This window comes from Clytia hemisphaerica, unplaced genomic scaffold, assembly GCF_902728285.1.
Source record: "Clytia hemisphaerica strain Z4C2 unplaced genomic scaffold, Clytia hemisphaerica genome assembly, whole genome shotgun sequence".
Classification (NCBI taxonomy): Eukaryota; Metazoa; Cnidaria; class Hydrozoa; order Leptothecata; family Clytiidae; genus Clytia; species Clytia hemisphaerica.
The window spans coordinates 464,352-483,888 of record NW_027104506.1 but is presented as its reverse complement, the minus strand read 5'-3'; the positions used below and the strand labels follow the sequence as shown (position 1 = coordinate 483,888).

The following is a 19,537-nucleotide window of genomic DNA, read 5'->3' as shown; positions in this document are numbered from 1 at the left end:
TTCATAAGTCTAAATACTTAAAACTTTTACCTAATCTTGAAGCAACAACAACTTCACACATCGATAAAATTCCTTTGCCATACATTTGGACGCCAACAAATTGTCCAGGGATGGGTGGATCACACGTCAATCGTATAGCTTCACCATCTTGTGCTTGTCGCACGCGATCATGACAAACTGGGTTCCGTTTGATATCCAAATGTTGTCCGACATGCACTTGAACATCTTTGAATCGATCGCCGTGTTCGCCGCGATTTATGATCGTCACATCTGGTAAGTAAGGCGAAAATAAAAAATGTAGTGTTTCCGGAATGCGGGTGAAGGAAAAAAGCTCTCATGCGGCCGGCCGGAAAATAGTTTTTTGCTATTTTTGATAACTTAAGATCATTGAAATATAACTTTGAAAATAACTTTTATGTACAAACAGTATGAAGTAAGCCCTGAATACTTGTATTAACTGCTAACGAGTATGCGGCTGGGTCAGAAAAAAAAATTTTCCACCCGGCCGGTTTCCGAAACTACTATATTTTTTTTAGTATCGCCTAAGTAATGAATTTATTTGTCTTAATAAGTGAGGCAAACGACCACACTTATAGATATATAGTAGATATATAGAGATGGCCACACGCTACTGTTACAAGAAAGATAGTTTCTAAAATCTTACTAGGATACATTGAAAATAAATATTTTTATAAAATGATAGAGCTGTGCTCAACTTCAGATGTTTCAAATTATTCATAGGTCCAATTGTAGTAAAACAAACCAAAAGATTAGTGCCCAGGCCCCAAAAATCTAAATTATTTTGAAAAATAAAAAATAAAACCCAGATATTCACCCAAGGAAAAAGTGTGCCAAATTTTAGCCAAACCCAACCATTTCTCCAGGCTGCCCTAAAGTTTTTGTGACACACAGACAGACAAACACATACACAAACAGACACACCTTGACAGATTCTAGCTCAACTGAAGTTGAGAATAATTCGATGTAGCTACTTGTGGAATTTTCGAAACACCAGACTTACTTGTGATTCGTAAAATAAGAGAAAAAAGTCATTTCGATAAAGTAAATGTGAACCTTATTTGGCATTTTCGTTATTAGTTGAGTACAACCATATCAATTTAAGGATATAGAAACTGGTCAAACCCCCGGGGGGTGCACTCTTTCTGAAAACGACCATACGTTCAGCCCAAAACTTGACTTTCAAAATCGGACATTTACAGTGCAGAAATAAACTACGAAATTTGACACCTTTACACTGTAGAAACCGACAAAAACTATACCCTTACATTCTCTTCATCAGAGATCTTTTCAATGGAACACCTTCCTTCCAAAAAGATAACTTTTGAGACATACAGATGGAAAATATAAAAAACATACTCTTACAGTACAACACTAGTTAAAACATACCCTTACGGTGCCACACGTCTGGTAAGTCATTAACCTTGAGTGCACTCTCCCCCCGGGGTCAAAAGGAGTTCGAATACTAAAAGATACAGTTATGATCGGATATCTTAGTATTAATACAATAATGACCGGTTAGTGAGGGCCGTACTGAGAAATATTGACCGAGGTCAAGTAACGACCGAGCTTGCGAGGTTGTTGCATTGACCGAGGGTAATATTGCTTTATCTAGGAAAAATAGTGCAATAAAGCGAAAAAACAAGTGAAAAAAGAGATAAAAAATTGTTATAATTTCTGACGTCAGAAATAAAAAAAGAGAGAAATGATGTCAACGCATTATTCATTTTCCTTTGAAAAAGTGACGTCACAATGAATTTTCCTAACGACGGGCAACTCTGGACAATGTAGGCCCGTCGTCCCTATTCGAAAAAGTAACCGGTTAACAATCCTTCATATTATACTTCCTTACAGCTACTTGTTTCAAATAAACACCCCTCCTAGAGGGGAAGCATTAGCGAGTTTATGTATTCGCACTTTTGAGGACGGTAGAGTGACTGAAGCGATTTGGAAAAACCCGCACTTCTGACCCGTAAAATCGAGGACGGTGAAAGTGCTGATTTACCATCGTCCTCAGTTGGTCATGATCTAGTCAAATTAGAACCTTACCGTCTCCCCCGCTGAAAAACGCACATACATAAACTCGGTATCTATTCGCGAAGGGGGAGTTATTTAAAAGGGCGTTTATCGAAATTTTTCCTCAAAGGTGGGGCATTTTTGCGAGTGGGCGTTTACAAGGGGCAGTTTAAAAGAAGGGGACGTACGTGGAAAAGGTAGTCCTTGTATCTCAGAAACTATCTGCATTTAAAGAAGGGGGTTTATCAGTCTATATAAACAGGTTTCTCAAGTATTGTCAGAATATCCAAATATTTTTTTCATTTTTGTTGAGTTTGTTGTTGTTGTTGTTGTCCCGTCTGCCGCTTTGTTCTTGTCACGTTGAGTTGGTGATATGATTTCTCATTTGGTTTCAATGTTTTTGACTTTTTAGCTTAACATGCGTTGTTTCTGAATTTTAATTAGCTTTTTCAGATATATAATATAAGAAGCTTTGGTAGATGCTAGACTATATTCTTATAATGAAGGAACTTTGATTTCTAACGATTTTTGAAGATTTTTGAAGTCCAGTGAAGTAGACTTACGTCATTTTGACGAGGTTGCCATTTTGAGAGAAAAACACATAATAATGATCAAAATGATAAAAAGTTCCCTTTGCGCCTTGGAAGTTGAAAGTTGAAGAATACACGCTTTTTTTATAAGAATATCTTCTATGAGAATATCAGGGTGAAAATTGGCCAAATCGTAAGAATACCCTAAGAATACCCTCTAGGATGAATTTCACGGAATTTGATAAGAATACAGTCATTTTGTATTTGATTAACAGAAAAACTGCTTTCTTTGTTTTCTCTTAGAGGTAAATTGAAGCTTTGAGGAAGAAATGTAATTTTAACCCGAATCTTCATTCAAAAGTTCAAAACTCTCAAATTGATCATTTCCATGTTTGTAAAAAAGTCAAGTCTAAAAAAGTAAGAATACGTTAAGAATATTTCACCCTCAATTTTGGCACTTTCTTAAGAATACTTGACCCTCATCCAAAGTTCAGTGTTCTTATAAAAAAAGCGTGTATAATGACAGAAATGTGAAACCAACATGAAAAAACAACAGATTTTGCAATACCATAAAAGTTCAATCCGTTTTTTACCTTCCAAAACATAAAGAAAGTATCTGCGAATGAATACGAAAAAAAAGGAAAAAAATAAAACTACCATTTACTTGGCAAACTCAATCGTGCCATTCAGTCTATCAAAAAGCCTTAAGTGGGCCACAGGCTAGACATTGAGTTTTAAGCGGAATGCTAGAGGGGAATCTTTAAACAACCAAGCAAGAAAAAGCCTTAAAAGTTGCATCGTATCTCAGATGACGGATTGAATCTATCGCGCTTTCTTGATTCTTGCGTTTTACATTTTTTCAAATTATGGCCGTGTAAATGTTATTTTCAATCCACTATTTGTATAAAAAGCAGGTGGGCTTATGTAGGGAAATAAGTGATTAAAAATCCTAATTAGGATATTACCCTCGAATGAAGTACACGTCGTACTAATGGGCTATTCCAGAAAAAGTCTGTACCCCCTATGTTGAGACGTCCAGGGTGGTCTGGATAATAAAGTATCCAGGGTGGTCTGGTTTTTCGAATGTAAAAATCCACGGTGTACACTTAAAATGGAGTGGAAAATCCAGAGTGGTGAGGAAAACGGGGTCAAAAATCCAGGGTGGTCCAAAAAATACGAAAAAATCCTAGGGGGTCCTGAAAAATTGGAAAAAGATTCCAGGGGAGTCACCTTTCCCAAAAAAGACCTCCTCAACATAAGGAGTAAATTTTTTTTCAGGAATAGCCCAATATATATAACTTTAAAAGAGCAGAAACATAAACAGATTCAACTCTAGCTTCCCGCTAAATCTATACCTTCCCAGCTAGCACACAAAGTCCTTTTAAGATCCATGTAACGCTTTATTGACGTTAAGGAATGATAGATAGACGTTAGAATAACAATGGGCTGTTTCATTTTATAGCCATACGGAGGGGGACCTTTCAAATATTTTAGAGACGAATTTTCAGGGGTTTTAAACAAAATGTTTTGACCTTTTCAAGATTTTTTGGTAAAAATTGGTGTGTTTTTTTCAGGGGGCCAGGCATCGTCTAACTATATTTTCCAGAGGGATTTAAGAAAATATTTGGATTTTTCCAGGGGGTTTTATTTCAACTGAAAATTTTCATCCACCCTCTGTATGGATTAACAGAATATCCCATTGTGTGTCAGCTGAGCCATTAATACATGCTACAAATTGTCAAGGATCTGCGGTTTATTTATAAATACTGTCCCACGTTCACAACGTTGCTTCAACGTCAATTCAACGTTCACAACGTCCATATAACGTTAGATGAACGTTAGAGCAACATTGTGTGTCAGCTGAGTCATTAATGCATGCTACAAATTGTCAATGATCTGCGGTTTATTTCTAAAAACTGTCCCACGTTCACAACGTTGCTACAACTAACGTCCATCTAATGTTCACAACGTCCAGATAACGTTAGATGAACGTTAGAACAACATTGTGTGTCAGCTGAGTCATTAATGCATGCTACAAATTGTCAAGGATCTGCGGTTTATTTCTAAATACTGTCACACGTTCACAACGTCCATTAAAGCTAAACAGAGTTTGTTTTGATTTTAAACACATCAAGTTGTTTGTTTTGGTGTCAAAATGAGTTTCTAATAGGAACTTATACGTCAATAAGAACTTTCTGATGTACCTTAATTGGGTAAATTTTCGCGGGGATTAAATTTCGCGGTTGAGCCACTGACCTTTATATATACCCTGGACAAAGCTTCTCAATCCCAGCCAAGCAAAATCTTTGATCGGAGTTTTTTGAAAATTGGTACCCTAATGTCGGCACTACTCGATAGCGGTGTAAATGCATCGAGAGCGCTAGGTCTACTTTTCCTCTAATTCTTTTGATGATGTAGCGGCGTTAGACGTTAATTTTTAACATTGCAATGGCTTCTCCTTGGGTACCAATTCTAAAAAAACTCCAATCAAAGATGGCAGATATTGTTTGGTCCAGGGTTATATAAAGGTCAGTGGGTTGAGCTCATCCACGAGATTTCTTGGGATGAGCTGGAGTTTTTACAAGATACTTCAGTAATTGGTCATTTGAAGTGATAGAGATGACGCGTTCTTTAGAAAAAGTAATCAAATAAGAGCTTGTAAAAACTCCAGCCTGTCCCGATTTCTTAGGGACTTAATTTCGCGGGTGGGACTATATAGGGAGACAATATTTTTGTCGAAATAAGCATAATTAGCGCTTTTTCATGCCAGTAAACATTATAAAAGTAGTTATTTGGCACTTTTCGTGTTTATCTGAAAAAGTATTTCGCGGAGAAGGCCTTTCCAAATTTCCATTGGGACTTAATTTCGCGGCTGACACCAAAATCCGCGAAATCCGAAATATCCGCGTAATCTAATCCCTTTACTAAATTTTGTTGACAAAAGATCTAGAGTTAGACTCTTCATAACTTAACAAGCACGGACAACATTAATTTGTTCGAGCTAAGGAAATTTCGAGTTATGGAGTAAGGTTAATAAGACATTGTTGACTTAAGAAACCATAAACTTGTTCGAGTTATAGAGGTTCGAGTTAAAGATATTCCACTGTAAAACAGAAACAGAAGGAACCATAAACTTGTTCGAGTTAAGGAAATTTCGAGTTAAGGAGAAACTCGAGAGTCAAAGAGACTCAACTGTAATCGACAAACCAGAAATTTTCCTGAAGTGCTTATGACAAAAAGTTGGAGACCGAATGCATTTTATCGACCATTTTTCATATAAGAAAAAATATTGAAATTCAATCGCTTCCAATTATAGATAAGACATCGTGTATCTCAAAAAATTCAATTTATGATTGTCTGTCACTTATCTACACGCTTTTTTTATAAGAACATCTAGAATTTTTGAAGCCTTTGGATCTTCTTAACTTTTTGATTTTTACGCCTAAAAATGTTCTTAACATGTTTATTTTGGCCATCGAAGCATTTTTCTTACGTAGTGCGACTTTTAACTTTGATTTTCTCTTACCTTTTATATTCAGAGAATTCAATCACATTTCTGAAAATAATTGTTCTTATAATAAAGATTAAATGAGAGGAATTAATGAGATTATTTATGACGGCTTAAAAACAAGAATATCAAATATGTTAATTGTTTTTTTGAATGACACTCTGATAGATGAATTACAAGGAAATGTAAATATTATTCTTACATCTGATAATTGCGTATGTAGCATGAAACTTTTAGTTATGTATTTTACATGGTGCGTGATTTTTGAAATACGATTTTATTGAATTTGCTCTACGAAGAGTATTGAGCACTCTTTGAACACATTATAAATATTATTCTTATAAAGTATGGGGTTGATATTAAAAGTACCTTTTTTGAAGTGTTTGTGTTTACACAATATCTATCTGTGTCAAATCGTGAAATAAAATGTTATTTCGATGTTACGGTACAGTAGAAAGAGAAAGCTATTTGAGGGAGAAAAATGAAATCAATTTTGATTTGGCGTACCAAGATGACATCGATATTTAACCATGTGTTTTTGATGAGGTTTTTGTTAGTGGGTGTATATTCAAGAAAATCTAACACTCACGGCAAAGCAAGAAAATTTTCATGGTTATTGTCCTTTCTTTACTCATTTATTTTCTTTTTTTTTATAGAGTTAAAAAAAAATTATTTCTTCATTTGCCTGACGACTCGGGAGTTTTATTTGGTTACTAAAGATGGCATCACGTTTTCAACAAGAGATATTTGCTTTAGAACCCCTGTCGATTGATCCAACGAATTGCAGTACACAAAAATCACTCTACCAGCAAATCAAAAAAAGTCCACAAAAAGTATTGAACGAACAGAACAAAAAGTTCAATTTAGGCAATGGGCAGTTTTTCAACGATCCGATCAAAGCCGCTGATCAGCTTCTAGAACGTGAGTATGCTGATTCAGCACTTTTCGACTCTACTCTCCACGAAGCCATTTTTATTCCACCTCTCTTCAAGTCAATCCAATACGCGAAGACGGATTCAACGGTGCATATGCTCGATTACGGAGACGTCAAAAAATCTTCAATACAGAAATCGTTGGATAATTTGCAGACAATCAATCCAAACCATTGGTTTACCAAGGAGCTGCAATCCTTCCACGATCTCCAACACAAAAATTCTGGTGACGAAATCAACGCCACGGAATTCGAAGAATGGATTCGCAATATCAAAATTATGCATTTACTGGTTGAAGAGTTAGGAACGGACCAAGTGAACCTTCCCGCATCAACATCTGACAACCAAACCTTCAAACAAGCTTGTATCCAAAAGCTGACAACGATTCAAGTATCTCTACTCGATGAAGCTCTAAAGGTATTTTACTCATCTGTATGACACATACCTGAACTTTAAAAATATATCCCATACACGTTTTTTTTTTATATATTAAGGAACCTTGACTTGGCTCCCCGCCTGGAGTTCCTTATTTTGCCAGAGAGTTTCAGCTTCAAAGTTCCTTATCGAGTTCCTTAGTTACTTAACTGTTTGGATTTGCTAAGTGTGTAGCTTCTTTATCAGCATTTTTTGTCTTTTTGACATATTGAAAGGTGTTTGAGCAATATTTTCCGTCTTTTTATTTAGGTTGTTGTTAATGTGTGCAAGTTCAAATTGAAGCCGCTTCAATTGAGCCGTTCCTTAACTTGATTTTTTATTCTCAGCCTGAGCAATTCCTTGACAATTCCTTATTTCTCAGACCATTTTCAGCCTCAAGTTCCTTATAAACGTGTTCCTTATTAAAAAAAAAACGTGTATTATACTCTGTACCTTCCGATCTCATTGGTGCTATATACAAATAAAACATGTATTTCTTTTGTAATTCCTTCGATCCTTCAGGCTAGGAACTATAGGAAGGCCATCGAAAAGCTGGTCAAACAAAATCCACCAAAGGATCCCATCATGAGATGGTATTTCGGATTCCAACCTGCTGAAGTCGGTGAAAAAGCAGAACGTTCCGTTTTTGAACAATTTTATTCCCTCAAAGATGACGAAGTGCTCCACGACATAGTTATTCTGAATTCTCTTGACTTTCGTACTAATGTGAACAACCGCATGCAACAAGAATTTGACGTCCTTCTTTTCTCTTGGTCCAGAAAATTGATCATCGGAATCGAAATCAAACGGACACTCACCTCGACAAGAGCTTTTGAACAACTCGACAGATATCACAAGTTGATTGAAGAAAGATTGAGTGATCAACTCGGATCAGGTTGGACATTTTATCCAGCTCTTTGCATTGAGAACGATACTGAACTTTATGGCACTCAACATTACATCAATCTGGACACTGATTTAAAAGGCTGGCTTGCAAACATCTTCACAAAATACCCTATTGTACCAACATCCATCCCCTACGTAGCCCCAATCAACCAACTTAAGGATGTTTTACGAATCGTCATTTTCGCTCTCCACTCTTCCAAGACTGCACCCATCACAACAACAAATTGGGTGGAGTACATCACCGAAGCCATTGATACCGTATGTACAACTGACAACATTATATTCTACAGTAAGAAACAACTCCCCATCATGCGAGCAAACGATTCCCGTTTCAATAAAATGCTGTTCTACGGTGGCTGGGGCTGTGGCAAGTCTTTCTTGCTGCAGCAAAAAGCCAAACAGTTGAGTGGAATGAAAGAATACAAAGACAAGATAATGTACGTAGTAGTAAAAAGTTTCTGGATAAATAAAGAAACTTTAACTTTATTAACATGGAGATTGAAGAAAGAATTAGAAGAGCAATACGGAGTGATTGTTTGTGACATGGCGTTACTTGTAAGTTTATTTCATTGTTGTTTTTTTTCATTTTGGGATATGTATAGTGGGTAGATTCGCTGGAGTTAGGTATTCGGTATTCGGGATTCGGGATTCGCATTCGGGATTCGAAAAAGCTCAATAAAAACTTAACGAAAAAAGATATTAACTTGAAATAAAAAACAGATGCATGTACACATACTAAGGAATAAATCCCAATAAAAAAAATTCAGAATATGAGCTCAGTTGTCACGTGGCTATGGGAAATTCCCCTATTCGGGATTCAAATTCTGTCAGGGACCTTTCTTCAAAAGCTCGCCAGTCGTCAGTAAATGGTTGGATTGACTTCAAATAAAAAACGGATGCAAGCTCACATGTTAGGGAAAATATTCCAAAAAAAAAAATTCAGAATATGAGCTTAGTTGTCACGTGACTATGGGAAATTCCCCTATTTGGGAGTTATTTCAATTTAGAGACCATTTTTAAAAAGCTCGCCAGTCGTCATTAAGTTGTTGAATTGACGTTCAATTATTTTAGGGACCTTTCTTAAAAATGATTTGATTGACTTTAAATAACAAACGGATGCAAGTTCACATGCTAAGGAACAAATTCCAAAAAGAATTATTCAGAATATGAGCTTAGTTGTCACGTGACTATGGGAAATTCCCCTATTTGGGAGTTATTTCAATTTAGAGACCATTTTTAAAAAGCTCGCCAGTCGTCATTAAGTTGTTGAATTGACGTTCAATTATTTTAGGGACCTTTCTTAAAAATGATTTGATTGACTTTAAATAACAAACGGATGCAAGTTCACATGCTAAGGAACAAATTCCAAAAAGAATTATTCAGAATATGAGCTTAGTTGTCACGTGACTATGGGAAATTCCCCTTTTCGGGATTCATTTTAATTTAGGCACCTTTCTTAAAAATCTCATAAAAACTCAAGGAAGAAAGATATTGACTTCAAATAACAAACGGATGCAATTTCACATATCTGGGAAAGTATTCCAAAAAAACTATTCAGAATATGAGCTTAGTTGTCACGTGACTATGGGAAGTTCACCTTTTTGGGAGTTATTTCAATTTAGAGACCTTTTTTAAAAGATTACCATGGATTGATCATGGATTGACTTCATTAGCGTTTTCTTTTTTTTTTTTGAAGGACATTCATGTTTCTTTTATTAGAACACCTAAATTTTGATTGAGGCTGAATGTTCTTATTTTTTCAACCATTTTCAGCCTTAGATGTTCTTGTTAATGTTCCTATATCTGGGTCCAAATAACAAAAGAAATGTATTGTCTCGAGTGAACCGTAATAAACCCAACAGGTACTGAACGTTATCATAACATCCAAACAATGTTGTCTCAACATCAGAACGTCAAATCGTTCAAATTTTCCCATAGATCAGTTTACCCCCTTTTGTGTCTTATACACGTTTTTTTTTTATAAGAACGTCAAAAATTTTCGAAGCCTTCGGATGTTCTTAGTTTTTTGGATTTGAAGCCTAAAAATGTTCTTAAAATGTTCTTATTTTCAGCATTTTTTGAGCATTTTGATGTAATTTCTTAAGAAATGTTCTTAAATTTTTGGGCCTCGAAGCCTTATGTTCTTATATAGTTTGTTCTTATAAAAAAAAAACGTGTACACCATCATCTGTTTCACCCACTATTATTCTGTCTCATTTTTCTCTACGCCCAAGCTACCTTTTTAACGCACCTTCCTTCTCTTCATATACACGCAAAGACCCTCCACTAAAATAATCAACTAGTCACTTACCATAGGTAAAAAATAATTCATTATAAATTCTTGGCGGTGAGTTAAATTCTTAATAAGGATGATTTCACAACTTATTGGTAATAACAACTTATTGTTAATAATTGCTGAAAATTAAGCAATTTCGAACCGGAAAAACTCCCTCCGAACCTGCCTGTCAATCAAACATAACAACTTCCAATCAACAACTACAATTGGAGAGTTGAATAAATAAAAGATGGGCAACTGCCAATCAAATTACAGCGAACAAATAAGAATAGCGAAAGCAAAACATTATGTCTTCTTAAAACATTACGTCTTCAAACAATAGAATTACAAGGACTGCAGAACATCATCCTTTTTGAAAATTGCTGTATAAGAAGAAGGACCTCACTCTGAAAAAATGTTAGATGGTACGAATATATCTTTATCTCATTTTAGACTATCCCAATTAAGGACATTTACATCCAATCAACAAATAGAGTAATCAAAATAATTTATGAAACCATTTATTTAGCGCTACAATCAGTGACAAAATACTTGGCACAAAAGGGAAATTCATCATTGTTTTGAAACCACAATCGATTTGTAAGTGCTCTAGAGTAGGTTCGAAGGGTAGAGTTTCAACGCTAGACTTAAGACTTAGGACCTCTCCCAGATCGAAATAATCGATGAAATCAAGTTGAGGGCCTGAAATTGACATTCTCGCTCGAACTTTGAATTTTCGAAAAATGGTAAATTAGCCAAAAGTGCAAATATATTATGGCACGGATTGTACTTTTAAAATAACTACTGAGCTTGAGGATGTAGTATCTTAGATAGTATTGATACTACATGGCCCGCTGATCTATGAGAAGTTATTGAATTAAAGGGTCGAAAACTTCATATGAGTAGATCTGAGTCAACTGATGACCTCCTAAAAGCTCTTCAACTTAACAAAACGCAACAGATGATCCTTAAAATCCATGACATACAACAACAAACATTATCTCATATAAAAACATTATCTTAAAAAATCTCAATAATCCCAGAAGATGATGGGTTGTAAACCATAAAACTATATTATCTGTTGTACCAAATCATAAAAATAAAAAACTATTTCATTCATATCTCAATTGTTTGACTTCTTTGACCTTCAGTATGGTGGCCCATAAGTGCCAAGTAATTTTTTATTAAAAAACACAAAAAAAGATTTTTTTTATAAATGAAAATAACTTTCATTTTACAATTTAAATTAACTTTCATTTCAAAATCAATTTAAAAGTAATTTCGTTTTCAAAATGGCTTTAAAAACAACTTAAAATACGACCCAGCAAGGCCACACAAATGATTTAAATTTTGTTTTAATTTCTCATTTACTTTTCGATATCATTTTAAAAAGCATTTTGTTTTTTTATTTTTAAAATCACTTTTCTCACGTAGCCCATCAGTGCCAAAGACAGCTTTGTCTCCAGACTCCTACAGGCTTAAAATATTGAAGTTACTATGGTTACTTATTGGTTTGTTTACAGTTCACGGCCCATCAAGGCCAAAACAACTTAGTGCTTAAACCCCAAACATTTTTACAAATGTGTAGGAGAGTATAAAATGATATCCTTTACTCCAGTGTTCTATGGTACCATAAATGGGAGATTTTTTGTCCGTCACAGTGCTTTTCCTTTCTATTGTTCATTGTTTGGCTGGTGCTGGTGGGTTGTATTGTCTTGAAAAATTTACTTCTTTTTGCAGACAAAATTATTCATCAAACAATGGGCAACATGAAAGAGCCTTTGTTTATTGATGTGTAAATAAAGAGTCGAATTTTTTCTTAATATACAGCATGCGAGCATGAAAGGAAAAATGTTGAGAAAAGAGGAAATACACTTTTTTTTATATAAGAACAATTTTATAAGAACAATGAGACTCAAAAATGCCAAGAAATAAAAACAATTTAAGAACAGTGGAGAGGCTGAAGTTAGAGAGTTAGAGCAAAAAGAATCACTGGTTTCAAAAAGTTTCAAAACTTGTTATTTACCTTAGAAAAAATAAGAACAAAATAAGAACAATTCAAGGCTCAAAGTGCCAAAAATTTACTGGTTCTTATAAAAAAAGAGTGTAATAGGAGGGAAGTTTTATTTACTTCCAACCCCTTTCATGTTGCCGCCATATGCTTTAATACTTTTGGCTCCGAGCAGGAAACCTCAATGTGACCCCCCCCCTAAAACAAACAACTGGTTCGTTCTATTATCAAAAGAAACTTTATCTGTTGAAATTTACTCATTTCTATGAATGGCCTCAGTGGGCTGTCAGATCAATTCATTTAAAAAAAATTAAAATTGATTTTAAAATGACATGGCCTCGATGGGCTGAGTTGGAAATCATTTTTGAAAACAAACCCGTTTTAAATTTGAAACGAAAATAGAAACTAAATCAATTTTGAAATCAAAATTTAGTTCAAAACTTAAATTAAAAGCTATTGCAAAAGTGAATGTGGAAAGTAAATTATTTTGAATTTTTTATATAAAAATGTCAAAACAATTTAACTTGGCTCTCATGGGCCACCATACTTCAGAAATCTGACTTAATTAGTTACATTAACTCTTTGTTACAGCTTAAGGTCTCCATTTCTTTATAAATCTTATCGGCAGTATTCTGACCTAATATATTTTTTTTGTTTTTCTTTTTCTTTTCTTTTTTTTTCATCGAAATAACTCCCAAAAAGGGAAATTTCCCATAGTCACATGACAACTAAGCTCATATTCTGAATAATCTTTTTTGGAATATTTTCCCAGATATGTGAACTTGCATCCGTTTGTTATTTGAAGTCGATACCTTTCTTCCTTGAGTTTTTATGAGCTTTTCAAAAAAGTTCCCTAAACTGAAATAACTCCCAAAAAGGGGAATTTCCCATAGTCACGTGACAACTAAGCTCATATTCTGAATAATCTTTGTTGGAATATTTTCCCAGATATGTGAACTTGCATCCGTTTGTTATTTGAAGTCGATACCTTTCTTCCTTGAGTTTTTATGAGCTTTTCAAAAAAGGTCCCTAAACTGAAATAACTCCCAAAAAGGGGAATTTCCCATAGTCACGTGACAACTAAGCTCATATTCTGAATAATCTTTGTTGGAATATTTTCCCAGATATGTGAACTTGCATCCGTTTGTTATTTGAAGTCGATACCTTTCTTCCTTGAGTTTTTATGAGCTTTTCAAAAAAGGTCGCTAAACTGAAATAACTCCCAAAAAGGGGAATTTCCCATAGTCACGTGACAACTAAGCTCATATTCTGAATAATTCTTTTTGGAATTTGTTCCTTAGCATGTGAACTTGCATCCGTTTGTTATTTGAAGTCAATCAAATCATTTTTAAGAAAGGTCCCTAAACTGAAATAACTCCCAAAAAGGGGAATTTCCCATAGTCACGTGACAACTAAGCTCATATTCTGAATAATTTTTTTTTGAATATTTTCCCAGATATGTGAACTTGTATCCGTTTGTTATTTGAAGTCGATACCTTTCTTCCTTGAGTTTTTATGAGCTTTTCAAAAAGTTCCCTAAACTGAAATAACTCCCAAAAAGGGGAATTTCCCATAGTCACGTGACAACTGAGCTCATATTCTGAATAATTTTTGTTGGAATATTTTCCCATATATGTGAACTTGCATCCGTTTGTTATTTGAAGTCGATACCTTTCTTCCTTAAGTTTTTATGAGCTTTTCAAAAAAGGTCCCTAAACTGAAATAACTCCCAAAAAGGGGAATTTCCCATAGTCACGTGACAACTAAGCTCATATTCTGAATAAATCTTTTTGGAATTTGTTCCTTAGCATGTGAACTTGCATCCGTTTGTTATTTGAAGTCAATCAAATCATTTTTAAGAAAGGTCCCTAAAATAATTGAACTCTTAAAAAGGGGAATTTCCCATAGTCACGTGACAATTAAGCTCATATTCTGAATAATTTTTTTTGGAATATTCTCCCAGATATGTGAACTTGCATCTGTTTGTTATTTGAAGTCGATACCTTTCTTCCTTGAGTTTTTATGAGCTTTTCAAAAAGGGTCCCTAAACTGAAATAACTCTCAAAAAGGGGAATTTCCCGTAGTCACGTGACAACTAAGCTCATATTCTGAATTTTTTTTTTTGGAATATCTTCCTTGACATGTGAACTTGCATCCGTTTTTTATTTGAAGTCAATTCAACCATTTACTGACGACCGGCGAGCTTTTTAAAAATGGTCTCTAAATTGAAATAACTCCCAAATAGAGGAATTTCCCATAGTCACGTGACAACTAAGCTCATATTCTGAATTTTTTTTTTTGGAATTTTTTCCCTAACATGTGAGCTTGCATCCGTTTTTTATTTGAAGTCAATCCAACCATTTCCTGATGACTGGTAAGCTTTTGAAGAAAGGTCCCTGACAGGATTTGAATCCCGAATAGGGGAATTTCCCATAGCCACGTGACAACTGAGCTCATATTCTGAATTTTTTTTATTGGGATTTATTCCTTAGTATGTGTACATGCATCTGTTTTTTATTTCAAGTTAATATCTTTTTTCGTTAAGTTTTTATTGAGCTTTTTCGAATCCCGAATGCGAATCCCGAATCCCGAATCCCGAATACCCAACTCCAGCGAATCTACCTGTATAGTGAATGTCCTGATAAAGCACTTCAGATATTATTATTTATTGTCTAATGGGATCAAATTCGGAAATTCTATTTCGCAAGTTGTGAAAATTTCTGAGAAAATTTTGATGATGGCCGCATAAGCCGGAAAACAGCCGGATTTTATTGCTTAAGGATTTTCTCCTAAAAAAAGTAAACCAAAGTGTATTAAATATAAAGTATCATAAGGAAAAAGTGTTTTAGTTCATCTAAGGATCTTTAATATTTTTATTAAAGTTCCCTTGACTATCGTTGTTAAACTACAGTTACGAAAAGAACTCTAAAATTAATGACAGAGCTTATTTCTTTAGTTATTACCTAATATGAGTATACTTGCTCTCCGTGAATAATTTTGAGTGCCTTCTGTAAACGCCGTTCGACTGGCTGATTGGCAAGATGCTAGTTTTTTAACGTCAGTTCAATCAAATTTCATTTAACAGGGTAATAACTGGAAAGAACTCATCATAAGGAAAAACATCAAAGCCTTATTCATTGATGAATCCTGCATAATTAATGAATGGAAAGAAACGATTAACGACCTGGAAAAAGAAGTTGACATAATTTGGATCGCATTTAATTCACTCAGTCACTTAATCATTTTATCAGGTGATGAAGATCTTTCAACGTATAACAATTTCGCAAAGTTCGAGCTTTCAACCAATCTACGCAACCACAAAGCTATTGTAGAAGAAGCAATAAAGTTGGACAAAGCGGAATTTGAGAGCCTTTCTGGCTATGAAGAAGGTCTGAAATTTCCACCGTCAAATTTTCCAAACGCACGTCTCCCACTTCACGTAAAAAAGATAAATGACGCAATGGTGGAAATGCGTCAAGTAACTGATGGTGCTGTTCTGATAATGGCTTACAAAAATGAATTGGAAAAGATGAACATCAAATACAAATTTTATAGTGACAACAAGGATAACGATTTCAATGAAGGTGAAAGTCCTTATCAACACCTGATGGATGGAAATGTTTTAGTTATAACTGACCATAAACTGGTTACCGGTTTTGAGTGGCCCAACATCATCTACAACGATTACAGTTACGGCGGTAGTTTTGAAAAGCACCCATGTAATTACTACATGCGTTGTACCGCCAATCTCATCATTGTTGATCGTGAAAACGAAAGCGACGAAGAAGCATCATCAGAAAACGAAGTCAGTGAAATTCCTTCAAAACGAAAGAGAGTGATCTGATACGATAGGATATTAAAGCGTCTTTCGTTATAACTAAGAATTAATTTGTAATTCATTAATAGCTGTGGTTTGTATGTATTTTGTTTTCCAGAATATTTTGTTCTTTTAAAAGATGACTTTCAGTTGAAACTTGGTTCACAAAAATATTCTAGAGCCTGGTTTACACTTCCTTCAGTTTTATGTCCAACAAATGATTTCTTTTTGCACACGATACACCCATGTAATTATTTCATGCGGTGTACCGCCAATCTCATCATTGTTAACGAAGGAGCCTCATCAGACAACGAAGTCAGTGAAATTTCTTCAAAATAAAAGAAAGTGATCTGATACAATAGGGTATCAAAACATCTTCTGTTTTAACTGAGAATTAATAATTTTTGATTTTATAGAAATAAAATGATGTTGCTTCTGTGTTCACAATTTTTGTTGAAATCATTGAGGAGGATCAACGGGTTAATTTTTTTCTTTTAATAATTCATATTCCTCGGTTCAAGCATACATAGGTAATTGCTTTTAATTGTCAAATTTAATTTAAACTTTTTTTTAAATTTTACGATTCCCTATTTACCAGGAAAGCAAACGATGCGTTTTCTAACAACGCTTTATATGCATTTTTAATTTTTTTTTAATTTAATTTTAATTTACAGTAATATATTTCTCAGGTCTATCGACCTCTATGAAATAATCATGCTTAACATTTTACAATTTTACAGTTGTAGGCGCACGGTGGGCCTCTTAACCAGTCGTCTTTACAATATTTCATTTTCAGTAACAGGTTTGTTATAGATCTTCTTAAAGTAGAGTTTTTTCCGAGGACTTCCTCTAACCTTATATATCCAGCTGCCATCCTTTTGTAATTCTGTTTTCTCCTTTGCCTTCCTATGCCACTCTTTGATGGTTTCGCGTTCTTTCTTCGAAAAATCGTCGGATACTCTAAATTCGTCTTTCTCTAATTTGTGGACTGATGCCAGAATATGACGTTTCTCTTCTTCGTTCTTTAGCACGACTTTCAAGGGTCGCCATCTTTTGTTTTGAACATTTCGTCCTTCCGAGCTCCTATTCTTTCTGCGCTGACGATGTTTACCTTTAATCCCATTTGGTTTTGTACAACTTCTTCAACATAATCCTTATCACCTACACGTTGTTCTTCTAGGTCTTCATCTTTGTTCTCTCCGAGGTTGTGAACAATGATATTGTACTTTGTTAAGTTTAACCATCGTTCTTCTTCTTTCTCTTCTTTGATGAAATTCTTGATCTTTACCTCTTGTTTCTTTAGCTCATCTTTAGTAATGCTAGCGTATGTCTGTTGTTGCTTTGATTCTATATCGTGGTCTTTTTTCTTTAGCTCATCTTTAGCGATGCTAGCGTATGTCTGCTGTTGTTTGGATCCTTTAACGATATCATCTTTGTTTACAAGATCGTCGATCTTCTTCTCCAGTCTATCCAGTCTAGCGAAAACACATTGCTCATCTTGATCTTTCTCTTTACCTCCAGTATTTGTTGCCTTGTTATTGGTCGTTCTTTGTTTACTTGTTTTGAACTTCTCTAATAATATTGGCGTGACTGTGATGCATTTTGCACATTCGAATCTCCTTGCTTTGTACTGAAGGCAAATCTGTACTTGGTAGGCTGGAAGCTCCGAACAGGCATAATGAACAAATCTTTGACACTTCCTACACTGCAAGACATCGTTATCCCGTATTATTTCATTTATAAAGCATTCATTTGGGGTGCAGGATCCATATCTTGATGAAATTTCCGTGTTAAGATTTTCAGAAGTTTTCGCCATTTTGTTGCATTGTCAAGAGCACAACCGCACACATGTAAGAACATACTAGTTATAAGAACATCAGACTCAGATGGCCAAAATAGTAAGAAAATATTGAGAAGTCAAGTCAAGGCTTCATGGACTCAAAAGCACTAAATTTCTTAGGAAATTACAAAACGGTAAAACGAAGAACATTTTTAGAACATTTTTAGGGTCCAAAATGTTAATTTTATTTTCTTTAAGCAATATTTTCATTCTTATTTCTCTTAAATTGTAAATTTTCTTTATCCAATTTGTTTATTCATATATCGTTAAAATTGTTAATTTAATTTTCCTTGTCCAATTTGTTTGTTCATATATCGTTAAAATTGTTAATTTTATTTTCTTTATCCAATTTGTTTGTTCATATATCGTTAAAATTGTTAATTTAATTTTCTTTATGCAGTATTTTTACTCTTGTTTCTTTTAAATTGTAAATTTAATTTTCTTTATCCAATTTGTTATTCATATATCGTTAAAATTTTAAATTTTATTTTCTTTATCGAATATTTTCATTCTTGTTTCTCTTAAATTGTAAATTTTATTTTCTTTATCCAATTTGTTTGTTCTTTTATCGTTAAAAATGTTAATTTAATTTTCTTTATCCAATTTGTTTATTCATATATCGTTAAAATTTTAAATTTTATTTTCTTTATCGAATATTTTCATTCTTGTTTCTCTTAAATTGTAAATTTTATTTTCTTTATCCAATTTGTTTGTTCTTTTATCGTTAAAAATGTTAATTTAATTTTCTTTATCCAATTTGTTATTCATATATCGTTAAAATTGTTAATCTAATTTTCTTTGTTCAATATTTTGACGACTTCATAACTTTGTGACGTCATATAATATCTCTGAAATTCGAAAATTGATAATTTCAAAGTCAAGAACTTTCTTCTTTTTCCTGATGAGATCAAAATCTTGAAAAATTACTTCTATTTTTAAAAGCTAATTGAAAAAGACTACAACCTTTTCGTAGATGTTCTCAAATTGGCAAGAGTTTGAGGTTCGGTTTTAAATTGGCATCGCGTTTTTATAGTAAAGCCCAATATACAGGGTGTCCCTAATTAAAGTATCGAGTCGAAACACAACTATGAGTAGAAAGTTTTATGTGCGTGTTCACAAAATTGTATTTTAAGCTCTCCCTCTTTTTTCTTTGTAATTACGATTAATTTATAGGTTGTAACTACCTTTTGTAATAAGCCTGTGTGATGGAGAACGTTCTTATATTTAAGCGATAACACACACAAACTTTTCTACTCAATCGCATGTTCAA

The 19,537-nt window shown here is 34.1% G+C and overlaps 3 protein-coding genes across 3 annotated transcripts in view; 2 read left to right on the top strand and 1 right to left on the bottom strand.

The window, feature by feature from the left end:
• LOC136821844 (uncharacterized) overlaps nucleotides 1-19,537 on the top strand; it is a 386,618-nt gene that overhangs the window by 169,357 nt on the left and 197,724 nt on the right. The window lies entirely within an intron of this gene.
• The window catches only part of LOC136821831 (uncharacterized), a 127,617-nt gene continuing 108,081 nt past the window's right edge, over nucleotides 2-19,537 (bottom strand). Inside the window, exon 34 of the mRNA XM_067078052.1 lies at nucleotides 2-270. Within this exon, the coding sequence (XP_066934153.1) occupies nucleotides 2-270 (269 nt within the window). The remainder of the gene's footprint in view (nucleotides 271-19,537) is intronic.
• On the top strand, nucleotides 6,733-16,516 carry LOC136821891 (uncharacterized). The gene is made up of 3 exons (XM_067078136.1): nucleotides 6,733-7,421; nucleotides 7,941-8,879; nucleotides 15,696-16,516. The coding sequence occupies exons 1-3, from the start codon at nucleotides 6,792-6,794 to the stop codon at nucleotides 16,452-16,454; spliced, it is 2,328 nt and encodes a 775-aa protein (XP_066934237.1). The 5' UTR covers nucleotides 6,733-6,791; the 3' UTR covers nucleotides 16,455-16,516.

Bases quoted from the DNA above. Each gene is read 5' to 3' on its own strand.
- LOC136821891 (XM_067078136.1), top strand. From the start codon at position 6,792: ATGGCATCACGTTTTCAACAAGAGATATTTGCTTTAGAACCCCTGTCG. The intron at 7,422-7,940 runs GTATTTTACTCA...TCGATCCTTCAG, and splicing joins TACTCGATGAAGCTCTAAAG to GCTAGGAACTATAGGAAGGC. The intron at 8,880-15,695 runs GTAAGTTTATTT...TTCATTTAACAG, and splicing joins TTTGTGACATGGCGTTACTT to GGTAATAACTGGAAAGAACT.